The sequence below is a fragment of the Eptesicus fuscus genome, chromosome 1, assembly GCF_027574615.1.
Source record: "Eptesicus fuscus isolate TK198812 chromosome 1, DD_ASM_mEF_20220401, whole genome shotgun sequence".
NCBI lineage: Eukaryota > Metazoa > Chordata > Mammalia > Chiroptera > Vespertilionidae > Eptesicus > Eptesicus fuscus.
The window spans coordinates 40469406-40487563 of record NC_072473.1 but is presented as its reverse complement, the minus strand read 5'-3'; the positions used below and the strand labels follow the sequence as shown (position 1 = coordinate 40487563).

General features: G+C 39.5%; 1 protein-coding gene across 1 annotated transcript in view; it reads left to right on the top strand.

Annotated features, from left to right (window-relative positions):
* LOC114229025 (vascular endothelial growth factor receptor kdr-like) overlaps nt 1-18158 on the top strand; it is a 677074-nt gene that overhangs the window by 584649 nt on the left and 74267 nt on the right. Inside the window, exon 28 of the mRNA XM_054714449.1 lies at nt 14757-14838. Coding sequence (XP_054570424.1) covers nt 14757-14838 — 82 coding nt within the window. The remainder of the gene's footprint in view (nt 1-14756; nt 14839-18158) is intronic.

Below are 18158 nucleotides of genomic sequence, written 5' to 3'. Positions count from 1 at the left end.
AAACAGCCCAAGTGTCCATCAATAGACGAGTAGATTAAAAAACTGTGGTACATTTATTTTTGTTTTTATTTTTTTGTTAATCCTCACCCAAGGATAATTTTCCATTGATTTTTAGAGACAGTGGAAAGGAAGGAGGGGGGATGGAGACAGAGAAAGAGAGACATCTATGTGAGACACATTGATGGGTTGCCTCCCACACACACCAGGGGCAGGATTGAACCTGCAACCCAGGTACATACCCTTGACTGGGAATCAATCCTATGACTCTGGTGAACAAGCTGATGCTCTAACCATTGAGCACCTCTGGCCAAAGCTATTTTTAATTTTTTTAATCCTCACTCAGGGATATGGTCACTTATTTTAGAGAGAGAAGAAGGGAGAGAGAGAGAGACAGACAGACAGACACCAATGTGAGAAACATTGACCCATCAACCAGTTGCCTCCAGTACACATCCAGAATAGGTGTCAAACCCACAACCCAGGTATGTATCCTGACCAGGAATCAAACCGATGACATTTCAGTGGTATAGGAGAATGCTCCAATCAATTGAGCCATACCACCCAGGGCAAGCTATAGTACATTTACACTATGGAATACTATCCTAATATATAAAAACCCAGGTTATAACATCCAACATTATCAAAGGCTCAACTGACCGGAAGTCAGTGCTGGATTACCGTGGCGACCCAGCACTGACTGCCCACTGCTGCAGGCACCCCAACCCAGCACTGACTACCAAGGGGACTGTGGATCAGGCCTGAAGAGAGGCCTGGAGACAGAGAAGCAGGGTCTGATCCGTAGCTTCTGTGGCAGCTGTTGATCAGCCCTTGCCTCTCTCTTTCCCTCGGGGCCTGGCCAGCAGCTGTGCCTCTCTTTTTCTCGGGCCTCCACTGGGGCTGCTGATCAGCTCTGCCTATCTGATCAGGCCCGTTGTTAGGCCCAGAGACGCTGACTGGCATAGAAACTCACCAATTAGAACCAAATCTGGGTGAAATGCGAGGAGTGAAGTGACAAGAGTCAATGGCTGTCTAGGAGGTGGAGCTTTTGACGCTGATTGGCATAGAAAACCGACCAATCAGAACCTAATCTGAGTGAACTGCGAAGGCAGAACCTAAGGTGGGGGCTGAGGAGGGGTTTTAAGTGCAACAGCTGTTTGGTGTAAGGTGTAAGAAAGCAGTTCAATTTTTTAATGACCAGTTTGGCAGTATATTGCATATGGCTGGCTATCAGTCCAGATATAGGGATTATGTATTTTTGTCTGCCAAGAGCATCTCCTCCTGATGAAAAAGGCTCCCCCCCATTTAAGCAATCCTATCCTATATAATTGATCTATACTACTAAAAGGGCAATATGCTAATTAGACCGGGTGGACCGGCCATCTTCCGGACATCCAACTTCCTTCTGGACAAAGCCATGGTGGTAAGGGCCAAGGCAGAGGCTGTTAGGGGCGATCAGGCCAGCAAGGGAGGGAAGTTGTGGGTGAGATCAGGCCAGCAGGGGAGGGCAGTTGGGGGTGAGATCAGGCTGGCAGGGGAGTGCACATGGGGGCAAGATCAGGCCGGCACGGGAGGGCAGTTGGGGTGAGATCAGGCTGGCAGGGGAGGGCAGTTAGGGGCAATCAGGCAGGCAGGCAGGTGAGCGGTTAGGAGCCCGCGGTCCCAGATTGCGGGAGGGATGTGGGATCGGGCCTAAATCAGCAGTCTGAAATCCCCCAAGGGGTCCCGATTGGAGAGTGTGCAGGCTGGGCTGAGGGAACCTCCCATGCATGAATTTCATGCACTGTGACACTGGTGCAGCTATAAAAAAGAAGGATCTCTTACCCTTTGCTGACAGCATGAATAGACCTGAAGATTATTATGCTAAGTGAAATAAGACAGTCAGAAAAAGACAAATAACACATTATCTCAATAATGTGTGAAATATGATGAACAAAATAAACTGACAAACAAAATGGGTCCAGAGGCATGGATATATGGAACAGGCTCACAGATGTCAGAGGGGAGGGGTGTTAGGGGCACTGAAAGAGATTAACCAAAGAACATATATGCATATATGCATAGCTTATGGACATAGACAATAATGTGGTGAAGGCCTAAGGTAGTACAGGGGCTGGGTGGAGGGAACAGAGGGGGAGAAAATGGGGGACATTTGAAATACTGTCAACAATTAAATAAATAAACAAAGAAAAAAAAACAAAATAAAAAAAGATCAGAGTTGTGGTTAACAGATATGGGGGCTGGGGAGAGGAATCGGAAGGTTATCATTAAGTACAGACTTCCAATCCTATATAATAAAAGGCTAATTTGCAAATCGACCGAATGGTGGAACGACTGGTTGCTATGACGTGCACTAATCACCAGGAGGCAGATGCTAAATGCAGGAGCTGCTCCCTGGTGGTCAGTGCACTCCCTCACAGGGGGAGCATCTCTTAGCCAGAAGCCGGGCTCAAGGCTGGCAAATGCAGCGGCAGTGATGGGAGCCTCTCCCACCTCCACAGCAGTGCTAAGGATGTCCGACTGCTGGCTTAGGCCTGTTCCCCGCAGGGCCTAAGCCATCAGTCAGACATCTCCCAAGGGCTCCCATACTGCGAGAGGGTGCAGGCCAGGCTGAGGGAACCCGTCTGAGTGCATGAATTTCATGCACTGGGCCTCTAGTTATAAGATAAATGTGTTAAGGATCTAATGTATAACATGATGGCTATAGTTAACACCACCATATGATCTATATGAAAGTTGTTAAGAAGGTAAATCCTAAGAGTTCTCATCACGAAGAGTAATTTTTTCTTTTTCCTTTTTGCTCTTTCTTTTTATTGTGTCTGTATGAGATAGTAGATTTTAAGTAAACTTAATGCCATAGTCAATTCATGAAAATATGCAACAGACTAGTAAAAGTAAGCATATATTGGTAGTTAGATTCAGAATAATATTGGGTGTGTTAATCACTTAACTCTAGTATAAAGGATGAAATAATTAAAAGTAAGTATAGCTAAAATAATTTCTTAATATAAACACAATTCAAGATTATGTAAATAGTGACATCATAAAATAATATGTAGGGAGTAAAAATGTAGAGTTTTTGTATGTGATCAAAGTCAAGTTGTTACCAACTTAAAATAGATTGTTAGATCTATAAGATATTTCAAGGAAGCCTCAGGGTAACCACAGAATCAAAAACTTTAGTGGATACACACAAGGTATAAAGAAGGGAATCACAGCATACCACTTTGGAAAAATCATCAATTCACAAAGGAAGACAGCAAGAGAAGAAGAAAGAAATACAAGCCAGCCAGAAAATTGTTGAAGATGATTGACAATAGTAATTACCTACCAATCATGTCTATAAATAGAAATGGATAAAGTTATTCAATCAAATGGCATAGACTGGCTGAATGGATTAAAAACAAAAACAAAAAACAAGGCCCAACTATATGCTACCTACAAGAGACTCACTTCAGCTTCAAGGATACATATAGGTTCAATGGAAAAATATATTTCAGGTAAATGGAAAACAAAAGAGAGAATGGGATAGACATACTTACCTCAGACAAAAGAGATTTTATTCCATAAATCCGGACAAGAGAGTAAGAAGTTCTTTATGTAATAATAAAGTGGTAAATTTTCAATAGAATATAAAAATTAAAAATACATGTGCACCCAATATTGGACTACATAAATATATTAAGCAAATATTCACAAATATGAAGTGAATGATAGACAAAAATACAATAATAAGAGTAAGAGATATCAATAAGGAAACTTGAACTATACTTTGGAACAAATGAATCTTACTGACAAACAGGTTGAGGCAAAGTAGGTTTAAATTTTTTTATATGGAAAATAATACAATAATCAACAAATAATACAAGAATAAACTGTGTTTTGTGTACTAACAACTGTAAACCTACTTGTGCCTCACCCTGTATATACAACATTCATTCTAATATCAGCAGATTACACATTCTTCTCAAGCACAAAGTACACATTCTCAAAGTTAGAACATATATTAAGTCACAAAACAAATCTTAGAAAATGTAAGAAGACTGAAATCATATGAACTATATTTTCTAAATATGATTGTATAAAACTAGAAATTAACAACATGATGATGATTACAATATTCACACATGTGGAAACAAAAAAAACTACTTGTGAGCAATTAATGAATTAAAAAGGGAAATTAAGAAACATCTTAAGACAATTGAAAATGTAAACAAACACAAAACTTAGTGATGCAGCAAAATCAGTGTTAAGAAGAAAATTTACAGCAATACAATGAACTATTTTTCAACCATCAAAAGCAGTAATTCCTACCATTGAAATAACATAGATGGATCTGGAGGGCACTGTGTTAAGTGAAATAAATCATACAGTAAATGAAAAGTACTACATGATCTCACTACATGTGGAATCTAAATATATCAAACTTTTTTTATTATTTTGTATCTTTATTGTTGAGAGTATTATAGGTGTCTTTTTCTATTGCTTTTTTCAGTGTCCTGTAGTTTTTCACATATAGGTCTCTTACCTCCTTAGTTTTGTTTATTCCTAGGTATCTTAAGATTTTTTTGGTGCAATGGTAAATAGGATTGCTTTTTTAGTCTCTCTTTCTGTAAGTTCACTATTGGTGTAAAGAAATGCCATAGACTTCTTGGGATTAATTTTGTATCCTGATACATTGCCAAATTCATTTATTGAGTCTAATAGTTTTTTGATGGAGTCTTTAGGGTTTTCTATGTACAGTATTATGTCATCTGCAAAAAGGGACAGTTTTACTTCTTCTTGTCCAAATTCGATGCCTCTTATTTCTTCTTCTTGTCTGATCACAATGGCTAGTACTTCCAGTACTATGTTGAACAGGAGTGGTGAGAGTGGGCATCTCTGTCTTGTTCCTGTTCTTAGGGGAAATGGTTTTAGTTTTTCTCCATTGAGTATGATGTTGACTGTAGGTTTGCTGCATATGGCTTTTATTATGTTGATGTATGATCCTTCTATTCCAACCTTGCTGAGAGGTTTTATCAAGAAAGGGTGTTGTAATTTGTCAAATGCTTTTTCTGCGTCAATTGATATGACTATGTGATTTTTATCTCTCAATTTGTTTATGTGATGTATCACATTTATTGATTTGCGGATATTGTACCATCCTTGCATCCCCGGGATAAATCCTACTTAGTCATGGTGTATTATATTTCTGATGTACTGTTGGAGCCCATTTGCTAGAATTTGGTTGAGGATTTTGGCATCTATGTTCATCAGCGATATTGGCCTATAATTCTCTTTCATTGTGTTGTCTTTATCTGGTTTTGGTATTAGGGTAATGCTGGCTTCATAGAATGAGCTTGGAAGTGTTTCTTCCTCTTGAATTTTTTGAAATAGTCTGAGAAGTATAGGTTTCATTTCTTCCTTGAGTGTTTGGTATAAATCCCCTGTGAAGCCATCTGGCCCCGGGCTTTTGTTTGCAGGAAGCTTTTTGATGACTGCTTCTATTTCTTCCATAGTTATCAGCCTATTGAGATTTTTAGAATCTTCCTGATTGAGTTTTGGAAGGTTATATTTTTCTAGGAATATGTCCATTTCCTCCATGTTGTCTAGTTTGTTGGAATAGAGTTGTTGATAGTGTTTTTTAACAATCCTTTGTATTTCTGTGGGGTCTGTTGTTATTTTGCCTCTCTCATTTCTGATTTTCTTTATTTGGGTCGTCTCTCTTTGCTTCTTGGTGAGCCTGACTAGAGGTTCATCAATCTTGTTTATCCTTTCAAAGAACCAGCTTTTGGTTTCATTGATATTTTGTATTGTTTTTTTGTTTGTTTGTTTGTTTATCTCTATGTCATTTTTTTCTCCTCTGATCTTTATGATCTCCTTCCTTCTGCTCACTCTAGGCTTTTCTTGTTACACTCTTTCTAATTGTTTGAGTTGTAGAGTTAGATTATTTACTAACATTTTTCTTTTTTCTTTCTTTCTTTCTTTCTTTCTTTCTTTCTTTCTTTCTTTCTTTCTTTCTTTCTTTATTTCTTTATTTATTTTTTTTATGTAGGCCTGTAGAGCTATAACCTTCCCCCTCAGGACTGCTTTCATTGTGACCCATAGGTTTTCGATTGTTGTGTTCTTATTGTCATTAGTTTCCAGGATGTTTTTAATTTCTTCTTTGATCTCATTGGTAACCCAATCATTATTAATATCATGTTATTCAGCTTCCATGGTGTTTGAGTTTTTTTTAATTGTTTTTATTGTATTTTATTTCTAATTTTATACCATTGTGGTCTGAGAAGGTGCTTGATATGATTTCAATCTTCTTGACTTTGGGGAGACTTTGCTTGTGATCCAATATGTGGTCTATTTTTGGAAACGTCCCATGTGCACTTGAGAAGAACGTATATTCCGTGGCTTTGGGGTGAAATGTTCTGAAGATGTCATTTAAGTCCATCTGATCTAGTGAGTCATTTAGGATTGCTGTATCTTTGATGATTTTTTTTTGTCTAGAGGATTTATCCAGTGATGTCAGTGGTGTATTAAAGTCCCCTACTATGATTACATTGTTGTCGATCTCTCCCTTAATATCTTCCAGGAGTTTTGTTATGTATTTGGGTTCTCCTGCATTAGGTGCATATATGTTTCTCAGGGTTATATCCTGTTGTTGTATCAATCCTTTCAGTATTATGAAGTGGCCTTCCTTATCTCTTGTTATGGCCTTCATTTTGAAGTCTATTTTGTCAGATATAAGTATTGCTACCCCACCTTTTTTTTTTTCATTTCCATTTGCCTGAAGGATATTTTTCCATCCCTTCACTTTCAGTCTGTGTGAGTCCCTTGTTCTGCTGTGGGTTTCTTGTAGACAGCATATATATATGGGTTGTGTTTTTATATCCATTCAGCCACTCGATGTCTTTTGATTAGATAATTTAGTCCATTTATGTTTAAAGTTATTACTGAAAGGTACTTATTTGTAGTCATTTCTATTTTTGTGCTTGTGTTCCTTCTTACCTTTTTATTTCTTCTTTTTATAGCATTCCCTTTAGCATGTTTTGCATTGCTGGTTTGGTGGCGATAAACACCCTTAGCCTTTTTTTGTCTTCAAAGCTCTTGATTTCCCCTTCAATTTTGATTGATAGTTTTGCTGGATAGATTATTCTTGGAATCAGTCCTTTGCTTTGCAACACTTTGTAAACCTCCTTCCATTCCCTTGTAGCTTGATGTGTTTCTGTTGAGAAATCATTTGATAATCTGATGAGGGATCTTTTGGAGGTAAATCTCTGTCTCTCTCTTGCAGCCTTTAAGATTCTCTCTTTGTCGTTAATATTTGCCATTGAAATGATGACGTGTCTTGTTGTGGGTATTTTGGGACTGATCTTGCTTGGGACTCTCTGTACTTGTGTAACTTTTTTCTTCCCCATATCTGGGTAGTTTTCTGTCATTATTTCTTCAATTAGATTTTCTAATCCTTGCTGCTCTTCTTGTCCTTCTGACAGCCCTATTATTCGTATGTTACTTTGTTTCATGTTGTCCCAAAGCTCCCTTAGGCTCTCTTCCTGCTTTTTAATTTTTTCCTCCAGTTGCTGTTCAGATTGAGCTTGTTTCTCTACCTTGTCTTCTAAGTTACTAATTCGGTCCTCTACGTCTTCTAGTCTACTGTTGAAAATTTCCATGGTGTTTTTGATTGTAGCTATATCACTTTTCATTTCTTCCTGATTCTTGCATAGGTTGTTGATTTTCTCTTCAATACGATGTATGAATTCCATGACCATTACTCTGAATTCTTTTTTGGTGATGTTGCATGCTTTAATTTCACTAACTTCCTGTATCGGCGACTCCTCATTTTCTTTCCTCTGGGGATTGTGTCATCTCCCCATTCTGACTATCACCAGAAGGTTCAAACTTCGAGTGAGTTGCATAGACCTGAGCTGTGTGCAGTGGGAGCTTCACACCACCCGAATATCACTGAAGTGCTCTGACACTAAGATGTGTGGCTACCATGGCTTGGTGGGAACGAGGCTCACACAGGATCAGTGTAACCAGCGCTCAGTGTGGTCTCGTGTGCGCACCTAGAATCATGGACCCCACCTGCACCATGCTGTTGGTGTGTGCCGAAAATCAGAGTTCCCTTGCGCGTGACAAGAGTCAGAGTTGCCCTGTGTCTGCACCAAGAATCGAGTATCAGAGTCTCTGTTGCTTCATGCAGCCTCTCGCTGAGACTCAGGTTCCCTGTGTGCGCATGCACCAAAAATTGGAGACACTGGCTCTTAGTGGGAGTGCACTGGGAGTCAGGGATCCTAGGTGCATGCTATACGAAACAGGGTCAAGTCAGTGGTGCTCAGTGCTGCCCCCTGCCCAGAGAATCATGGTCCAGGTCAACTTGGGTGACTGTGTTGTACAGTAGCACTGTGTTGGCTGGAGGTCTACTCCTGTGCTGTGGAAAACAGACTTCCGTGTGCACTAGCCCAGAATCGAAGTCAGGTGGCACTGCCACCATGCGTGGGCTTCAGGTTTGGTCACCAGATTGCATTGCTGGGAGCAGATTCCCAGTGTCCCTGTGCACGAAGGCTCAAATTCCTGTAGTTGCACTGCTGCCAGTGCGAGGGATGGGTCTATCAGTTACTATGATGTTGCCTGAGAGCCTGCAGGGAGGAGGATAGGCTCCTTGGCTCACAGAAATCTGCGGCTGTGATGTCTGGATTCTTGTTGTCTGTTGGTCTGCAGCTATGGTTGCAGGTCTTTGTCCCTGGTGGCTGCAGGGTCCTGATTTGCGTCTGAGACCAGACTGGGTGGTGCTGAGGCCAGGATCCTAGTCTCAAGCAGCTCTGTTTCTCAAGATGGCATGGTCTTTGTGCCTGCACTGGCCTCCCAGAAGTGTCTGCGTTGTGCGCGGGGCTCTGCAGTCTAAGACTGCCTGATTTGGCAGCCCCTTGGAAGACCTGCAGAATCTAACTGTCCCTAGCTCATACACACACACACCACACATGTCCACACACTCCTCTATCGCTCCCTCACTCTCTCATACTCTCTCCCTCCCTACCTTCCTGCCAGTAGCCATCTTCCCTGTCTAAATGTTTATATTTTTATATGTCAGTTATATCTTAGTAGAGCTAGACAACATTTCTTCTTCATTAATGGCTGCCTCATAATCTGGATGCCCTATGTTCTTGCTCAGAAACCACCATTTGGTGCTTCTGCCGATGTTTAGGCCTGGCTACAATGAACCACTCCACAAAATTTCTGATAATAGACCTTATATGACTTCAGGATCTTCTTTCAATAACAACAACAAGACTAATGGCTAACTTTTATCAAGTAATAATTTCCAGGCATTATTATAAGTATCTTACGTGTATTTACTCATGTACCCTTCATTATAACTTTGCCACTATTATTATTTTTAGTTCATAGATGAAGAAACTAAGACACAAAGAAGTTAACTAATGTGTCAAAGGCCTCACAGCTAGGATGCAAACCTAAGAAAAATTGCCCCAGAGCCCATGATCTTATCTGCTCTTTTATACTGCCTGTAAAATGGCAGAATTATCTTCCCAATTTTTTTGAGGATATGTTTTTATTAATTTTAGAGAGAGAGAGGAAACAACTATGTGAGCCAGGAGAGAGAGAAACCTCAATGAGTTGCCTTCAGTACACTCTCCTACCGGGAACCGAACCCACAACTTTGGTATGTGCCCTGACCAGAATTCAACTTGCAATTTTTTTGGTTTATAGGGCAATGCTCCAACTATCTGAACCACCTGGCCAAAACTGTGTTCCCACATTTCTGCTGCATTTTTTTCAGGATTTTTATTTTATTTTGTTATTGTTTAAAATATTATAAATAATAGTACATATGTCTCATTTTTCCCCCACTGACCTTCCCCCGGCCTCCCCTATGCCCTGGCACATGCCCTCACCCCCTCCCCAGTGTCTTGTGTCCATTGTTTATGCTTATATGCATGCATACAAGTCCTTTGGTTTGTCTCTTACCCTCCACCCCCATCACTCCTCAGTCTTCCGGCTGTAATTTCATAGTCTGTTCGATGCTTCTCTGCCTCTCAGGTTATAATGTTCTTTTTGTTCATCAGGTTATAATGTTCTTTATTATCCATAAATGAGTGAGATCATGTGGTATTTTTCTTTCACTGCCTGGCTTATTTCACTTAGCATAATGCTCTCCAGTTCCATCCAGGCTGCTGCAAATGGTAAGAGTTCCTTCTTTTTTATAGCAGCGTAGTATTCCATTGTGTAATGTACCATAGTTTTCTAGTCCACTCATCTGCTGATGGGCATTTAGACTGTTTCCAAATCTTAGCCATTGTAAATTGTACTGCTATGAACATAGGGGTGCATATATCTTTTCTGATTGGTGTTTCTGTTTTCTTGGGATATATTCCTAGAAGTGGTATTACTGGGTCAAATGGCAGTTCCATTTTTAAATTTTTGAGGAAATGCCATACTGTTTTTCACAATGGCTGCACCAGTCTGTATTCCCACCAGCAGTGAAGGAGGGTTCCTTTTTCTCCGCATCTTCTCCAGCACTTGTCATTTGTTGATTTGTTGATGATAGCAATTCTGACAGGTGTGAGGTGGTACCTCATTGTTGTTTTGATTTGCATCTCTCAGATGATTAGTGATTTTGAGCATGTTTTCATGTGTCTCTTGGCTTTCTGAATGACGTTGAAAAGTGTCTATTTAGGTCTTTTGCCCATTTTTTTGATTGGATTGTTCATCTTCCTTTTGTTAAGTTGTATGAGTTCCCTGTAAATTTTGGAGATTAAACACTAATCGGAAATAACATTAGCAAATATGTTCTCCCATGCAGTGGGCTTTCTTGTTGTTTTGTTGATGGTTTCTTTTGCTAAGCAGAAGCTTTTTATTTTGATGTAGTCCCATTTGTTTATTTTCTCAGTCTCTCTTGCCCTAGGATCTGTGTCTGTAAAGGTATTGCTATGACATATGGCTGCAATTTTGCTGCCTATGGAATCTTGTAGGATTTTTATTGTTTCCCGTCTTATGTTCAAGTCCTTTAGCCATTTTGAGTTAATTTTTGTGTATGGTGTAAGTTGGTGATCTTGTTTCATTTTTTTTTTTTGGCATGTATCTGTCCAAATTTCCCAGCACCGTTCATTAAAGAGGCTGTTTTGACTCCATTGTATACCCTTGCCTCCTTTGTCAAATATTAATTGAGTATAATGGCTTGGGTCAATTTCTGGGTCCTATATTCTGTTTGTTCCATTGTTCTATATGTCTGTTCTTGTGCCCGTACCAGGCAGTTTTGAGAACAGTAGCTTGGTAATATAGTTTGATGTCTGGTATTGTGATCCCTCCAACTTTGTTGTTCTGTCTCAGGATAGCTGTGGCTATTTGGGGTCTTTTTTTATTCCAGATGAATTTTTGGAGAGTTTGTTCTTGATATTTGAAATATGCCATTGGTATTTTAATAGGTATTGCATTGAATCTATAGATTGCTTTAGGTAGTATGGACATTTTAATGATGTTGATTCTACCAATTTAGGAACTTGGTATGTTCTTCCATTTGTTTATGTCTTCCTCTATCTCTTTTTTCAATGTCCTGTAGTTTACTGAGTACAGGTCTTTTACATCATTGCTTAAGTTTATTCCTAGGTATCTTAATTTTTCTTGGTGCAATGGTAAATGGGATTTTTTTTTTTCATTTCTCTTTCTGTGAGTTCATTATTGGTGTATAAAAAACCATAAATTTCTGGGCATTAATTTTGTATCCTGCTACATTGCCAAATTAATTTATTAGGTCTATTTGATGGAGTCTTTGGGGTTTTCTATGTATAGTATCATGTCATTTGCAAATATGGACAGTTTTACTTCTTTTCCAATTTGGATACCTTTTATTTCTTCTTCTTGTCTGATCGCTATGGCTAGTACTTCTAATACTATGTTGAACAGGAGTGGTGAAAGTGGGCATCCTGTCTTGTTCCTGTTCTTAGGGGAAATGAGTTTAGTTTTTGCCCATTGAGTATGATGTAGGCTGTAGGTTTGTCATATAGGGCTTTTATTATGTTGATGTATGATTACTCTATTCCCACTTTGCTGAGAGTTTTTATCAAGAAAGGGTGTTGGATTTTGTCAAATGGTTTTTCTGCATCAATTTATATGATTATGTGATTTTTGTCTCTCAGTTTGTTTATATGATATATCACATTTATTGATTTGCGGATATTGTACCATCCTTGCATCCCCGGAATAAATTCCACTTGGTCATGGTGTATGAACTTTCTAATGTATTGCTTAATCTGATTTGCTAGAATTTTGTTGAGGATTTTAGCATCTATATTCATCAAGGATATTGGCCTGTAGTTCTCTTTTTGTGTGGTATCTTTATCTGGTTTTGGGATTAGTGTAATGCTGGCTTCATAGAAAGAGCTTGGAAGTATGCCTTCCTCTTGAATTTTTTGGAATAGTCTGAGGAGGATAGGTTTTAGTTCTTCTTTGAATGCTTGGTAGAACTCCCGTGTAAAGCCATCCAGGATAGGGCTTTTGTTTGCTGGAAGATTTTTTATTACTGTTTCAATTTCTTTGGTAGTTATCAGCCTATTCAGGTTTTTTGGTTCTTCTTGGTTGAGTTTTGGGAGCTTGTATTTTTCTAGGAATATGTCCATTTCATCTAGGTGTCCATTTTGTTGGAATAGAGTTGTTCATGGTATTTTTTCATAATTGTTTGTATTTCTGTGGCATCGGTTATTTTCTCAGGATTTAAAAAATATATATACTTTTATTTATTTCATAGAGGAAGGGAGGAGAGATAGAAACATCAATGATGAGAGAGAATCTTTGGCTGCCTCCTGTGCATGCCCTAGTGGAGATCAAACCCACAACCCCGTCATGTGCCCTGGACTGGAATTGAACCTGGGACTCTTCAGTCCTCAGGCCAACGCTTTATCCACTGAGCCAAACCAGCTAGGGCTCTTCAGGATTTTTGAACAGTGGGAATTATTATATGATATTTTGGAACAAACAGAAACACACAAGAAGCATACAGTGAGAAAGAACTAACTTTTATGCTTCTATATTTTTTAAGCTATGTCTAAAGCACCTTCATACCTGCTTCCACAATTGACCTTGCAAGTATCCTAAAAGCCTTGTAGGATAGCTATAATCCTATTTGTCAGAGTGTAAAATTGAGGCCCTCAGCTCTCAGCTTAAGACTATTTTTTCCTCTAATATCACACTGGCTAAAAACTAAATTGTATCTGGAAGGGAACATTTTATAAAATTGGTATATGTGTCTTATTTTAATTCTTGTTCTGTGATACTTTTCATGGAGTGTGTATCATGAGATTGATGTTTTCATCATTGATTCATCAAAATAGCTTTAGGTCTGTCTAAGTTTTCTCTAATTTACAGCAATAATTGTATCACCTGGTTTCAGAGCTGATACCTTCAGTCAAAGAAAAAGAGGATAGAAAAATATACTTACTTTTCTTATGGGCATCAACAAAAGGGAAGTTAAAGCAATGCACTAGGTCAGAATAAATGAGTTTTACCATATTACAGAGTTTTGTTCTATTTCTCCTATAAAAATACACTGAGGCATATAAGCATTCCTTAATCATAGCAGCTCTAAAGTGGAAGAAGGTACTCAAGGCAATGAAGTATTTTGAACTGTGGAACAAAGCTATTGTCTTTACTGATAGTTTTTTCAATGATTTTCCTTTGTTTAGATCCTTAGAATTTCAGAGCTATGAAAACTCACTACAGGAAAACCAAGTTTCAGGGAGGGAAAAGATTCACCTAAGGTCATGCAGTAAATCAGAATCCAGGTCTTTTTACTACTTCCCTGTATTGAGTTTTGCCTTAGGCGTAAAAAGACCTGGATTCTGATTTACTGCATGACCTTAGGTGAATCTTTTCCCTCCCTGAAACTTGGTGAGTTTTGCCTTAGGCGTAAAAAGACCTGGATTCTGATTTACTGCATGACCTTAGGTGAATCTTTTCCCTCCCTGAAACTTGGTTTTCCTGCCAAGCAACAAGATGGAATTGTTCTAGGTCAGTTGTTCTCAAAGTTTAGTGTACATTAGAATCACCTCAATGGCTTGCTTAACACAGATTTCTGAATCCCACTTAAAAATGTGATTTTATATGTCTGGGAGTAGAATATATACCCTGAATTTTTAACAAGTTCTCAAGTGATACAGTTCTTCTGGTCCATAGACCATAATTTGAGAATCACTTTTCTAGGTTACTTTAAAGGGTCTCAGTATAGAGTTCTAAATTAGCTCATTTAGAAGAGTGGTTATTTAACCTCTTTTCAATTATGGGATATGTTTTGGAATCTAATGAAGGCTCTGCACTCTCTACCCAAAATATGTGAAAATATAATTTTGCATACAACTTAAGAAAGTTTATGGGGGTTTTATCTTTGTACGCTTGGCTATGGGTCTTCCAGGTTAAGAATTCTTCATTTTGAACAATCCCCTTTCCATTTTACAGATGAGGAAACTGAGTCTCTAAAGCCTGGGTGGTATATAACTATTCATTTACAGATTCAAGAAATAAACTTAAGAGTTTTAAAACTCATGGGCTAATTTGGAAATGCCACACTCCCTCAAGTGTCATCAATCAAGTAACAGACTTTTCCCATAGGTACTGTTAGAGGATTTTCCAAAGGGCTAAAATATTTTCTTTCTAAAAACCAAGTTATATGCCAAAATGGCTAAAAATCTGAAAGAGTCTGTCCCATGAGAGGCAGCAATCCCAGAAAAGGAAGAAGAGGGGCTCATATAAAACTCTCCTTTTTTTTTCCACAACAGCATTGAATCCCAGAAGGATCCATTGATTGAGTCATTTGATGAGATAAGGGTGGCCAAGAAAAATGAGGAAGCTGTATTTAAGGTTAGTATTGTTTGATTTCTACATGGCTCCAAGTTGCAAGATATCTGGAGTTTCCTTTGTGAAGCAGTCCCTAAAGTCACCCACATGCCTTTTGGGACTGACCCAAGATATGGAGTCCAGATTGCTGTCAAGAATAAGAGATAAACATTTATATCTAATCTAATAATAGACAAATATGCAAATTGACCGCACCTTCGCTACACTTAAGCCACGCCCACCAGCCAAGCCACGCCCACCAACCAATCAGGATGCGTATGCAAATTACCCCAACAAAGATGGCGGCTAATTTGCATATCAAGACAGCGTCCAAAGAAGCCAACAGCTGCAGAAGGGAGTAAAGCTTCGAAGAAGCAAGCAAGGGGGGGGGGGAGGGCGGGGCGGAGGCAGGGCCGGGGGGGAAGGAGACGGGCGGGGCGGAGGCGGGGCCGGGGGAGAAGGGCGGGGCGGAGGCGGGGCCAGGGGTGAAGGAAAACAAGGGAGGGCTGGAAGAGAAGGCGGGGCGGGCGGGGTGGAGACGGGGCCGGGGGTGAAGAGAAACGCGGGCGGGCTGGAGGAGAAGGCGGGCGGGCTGGAGGAGAAGGCTGGAGGAGAAGGTGAGGCGGGTGATAAAGGTCGAGTGGAGGCGGGGCCAGGGGCGAAGGGAAACAAGGGAGGGCTGGAAGAGAAGGCGGGGCGGGCGGGGTGGAGGCGGGGCCGGGGGTGAAGAGAAACGCGGGCAGGCTGGAGGAGAAGGCGGGGCGGGGGACAAGGGCGGGGCGGAGGCGGGGCGGGGGAAAAGGGAAACGCAGTCGGGCTGGAGGAGAAGGTGAGGCAGGCGAACAAGGGAGGAACGGAGGCAGGGTAGAGTGCAGCGGGAAATCCTATTGCAGGATTTTTTCCTGCAACGGGAAAGCTAGTGTGGAATATAATACACAAAATAAAAACAGAGGCATTGAGCCCTAACTGGTTTGGCTCAGTGGATAGAGCGTCGGCCTGCGGACTGAAAGGTCCCGGGTTCGATTCCAGTCAAGGGCATGTACCTTGGTTGCAGGCATATCCCCAGTGGGAGGTGTGCAGGAGGCAGCTGATCAATGTTTTTCTCCCATCGATGTTTCTAACTCTCTATCCCTCTCCCTTTCTCTCTGTAAAAAAAAATCAATAAAATATATTTTAAAAAGAAAAAAAAAAGAAACAGAGGCATTGATACATGGAACAGACTGACAGCTATCAGAGGGGAGCATGAAGGGGGACTGGATGAAAGAAGGTGAAGAGATTATCCAAAGAACATATATACATAACGCATAGACACAGACAACAGTGTAGAGATGGCCAGAGGGAAGGAGGGAGGGGCTAACTGGGGGATGAAATGGGGACATCTGTAATAGTGTCAAAAATATTTTCTTAAAAAAAGAGATAAACTGGTAAGACAAAGTGAGAGCTAGGGAATGAGAATGGTGAAAGGTCCTTGGAAAGTATTTAACCTAATGATCCTTTTAACATGAAAAATTGAGCAAGTGATTAGTGATGTGACTTAAAAGATCACAGTGCTGGTGGTGGAAGTGTGGAAACTCAAATTCATGGCACTCTAGTCCTCATAAAAAGCTTATTACATTGAAAATGATGAACTGGAAAAATATGTCAAGATTCTAAATCCTAAAATAAAATTAAATAATTTACCCCATTACAATCATTAACACAAAGCACTTGGGAAAGAGCCTTATAAAATGTAAATATCCGATATTATTAATATCACTAAAACACTAACTTATGGCTGCTGTCTTAGCCAAATGGATCCCACCTTTAAAATCTAGCCACTGAATCTGGCACAAGTTTTTGATCACAGAAACCTGGGATTATTCCTCTTGAAAATCTTCCAAAACAAAAGTAATTTTATGCAACACTCTAACACATGACAGCAATTTATCACATAAATAGTGTTCTAATGCAATATTCATGGTAGATTATGTTACAAACAGATCCCAGCATCTCTTATCACATGGTGTGGAACTAAGATATCACTAAAGCATTTCCTCACAACTAAATTTAAAAAAAGAGAGAGAGACAGAGAGAAAGAACTCAAATACACCTTAAGACCCTTCTAGTTTGTACCTGATTCTCGCTAAACACTAATGATGTCTTCTACTCCATGGGAATATATTTAATGGACCTTTTGCCAAGACTGGCACTTAAAAGCCAAACTGTAATAGGACAACTAGATAGAAGACCAACAAGGAAATAGAAGACTCGAACACTACTACAAATTACCTAAAATTAATAGGTATCTATAAACTATTTCACTTGACAGGAGAAAAATATATGAGTTTTCTGGAGTATATATCAGACCACATCAAAATAAAAAGCTTTTGCACAGCAAAAGAAACCAACAAATAATGAAAAGAGAGCCCACTGCATGGGAGAACTTATTGGCCAATGACAGATGCAATAAGGGGTTAATTTCCAAAATATGTAAGGTGCTCATACAACTTAACAAAAGGAAGACAATCCAATTTAAAAATAGGCAAAGTATCTATATAGACACTTCTCCAAAGTTGACATACAGAAGGCCAAGAGACATATGAAAAATTTCTTACTCACTAATTATCCATGAGATGCAAATTAACCACATGAGGTATCACCTCACATCTGTCAGAATGGGTATCATCAACAATTCAACAAACGGAAAGTGTTGGCCAGGATGTGGAGAAAGGGAGCCCTAATACTATGCTAGTGGGAATGCAGCTACTGTGGAAAACAGTATAGAGTTTCCTCAAAAAATTAAAAATGGAACTTCCATCTGACCCAGTGATCCCACTTCTAGGAATATATCCTAAGAATTCATAAACACCAATCAGAAATAATATATGCACCCTTATGTATATCCCCAATTTATAATAGCTAAGATTTGGAAACAGCCCAAGTTCCCATAAGCAGATGAGTGGATAAAAAGCTGTGGAACATTTACAAAATGGAATACTATGCTTCTGTAAAAAAAGAAAGAACTCTTACCATTTGCAACAGCATGGATGGACCTGGAGAGTATTATGCTAAATGAAATAAGCTAGTAAGAGATAGATAGGTATCAGATGATCTCACTTATAAGTGGAATCTAATGAAAAAAACAAAGTGATGAAAAAATAGATCCAGTGACATAGAAGCATGGAAAAGAATGATGAATTTCAGAGGGAAGGTGGGTGTGGGGGTTGATTGTGAACTGATTAACTGGGGGACTTACATTAATTTATGGACACAGACAATTGAGTGGTGAAGGCTTGGGAGGGGCAGTCAATGGGAAAAAAACAAACAAACAAAAGTGACATCTGTAATACTTTCAACTATAAAGA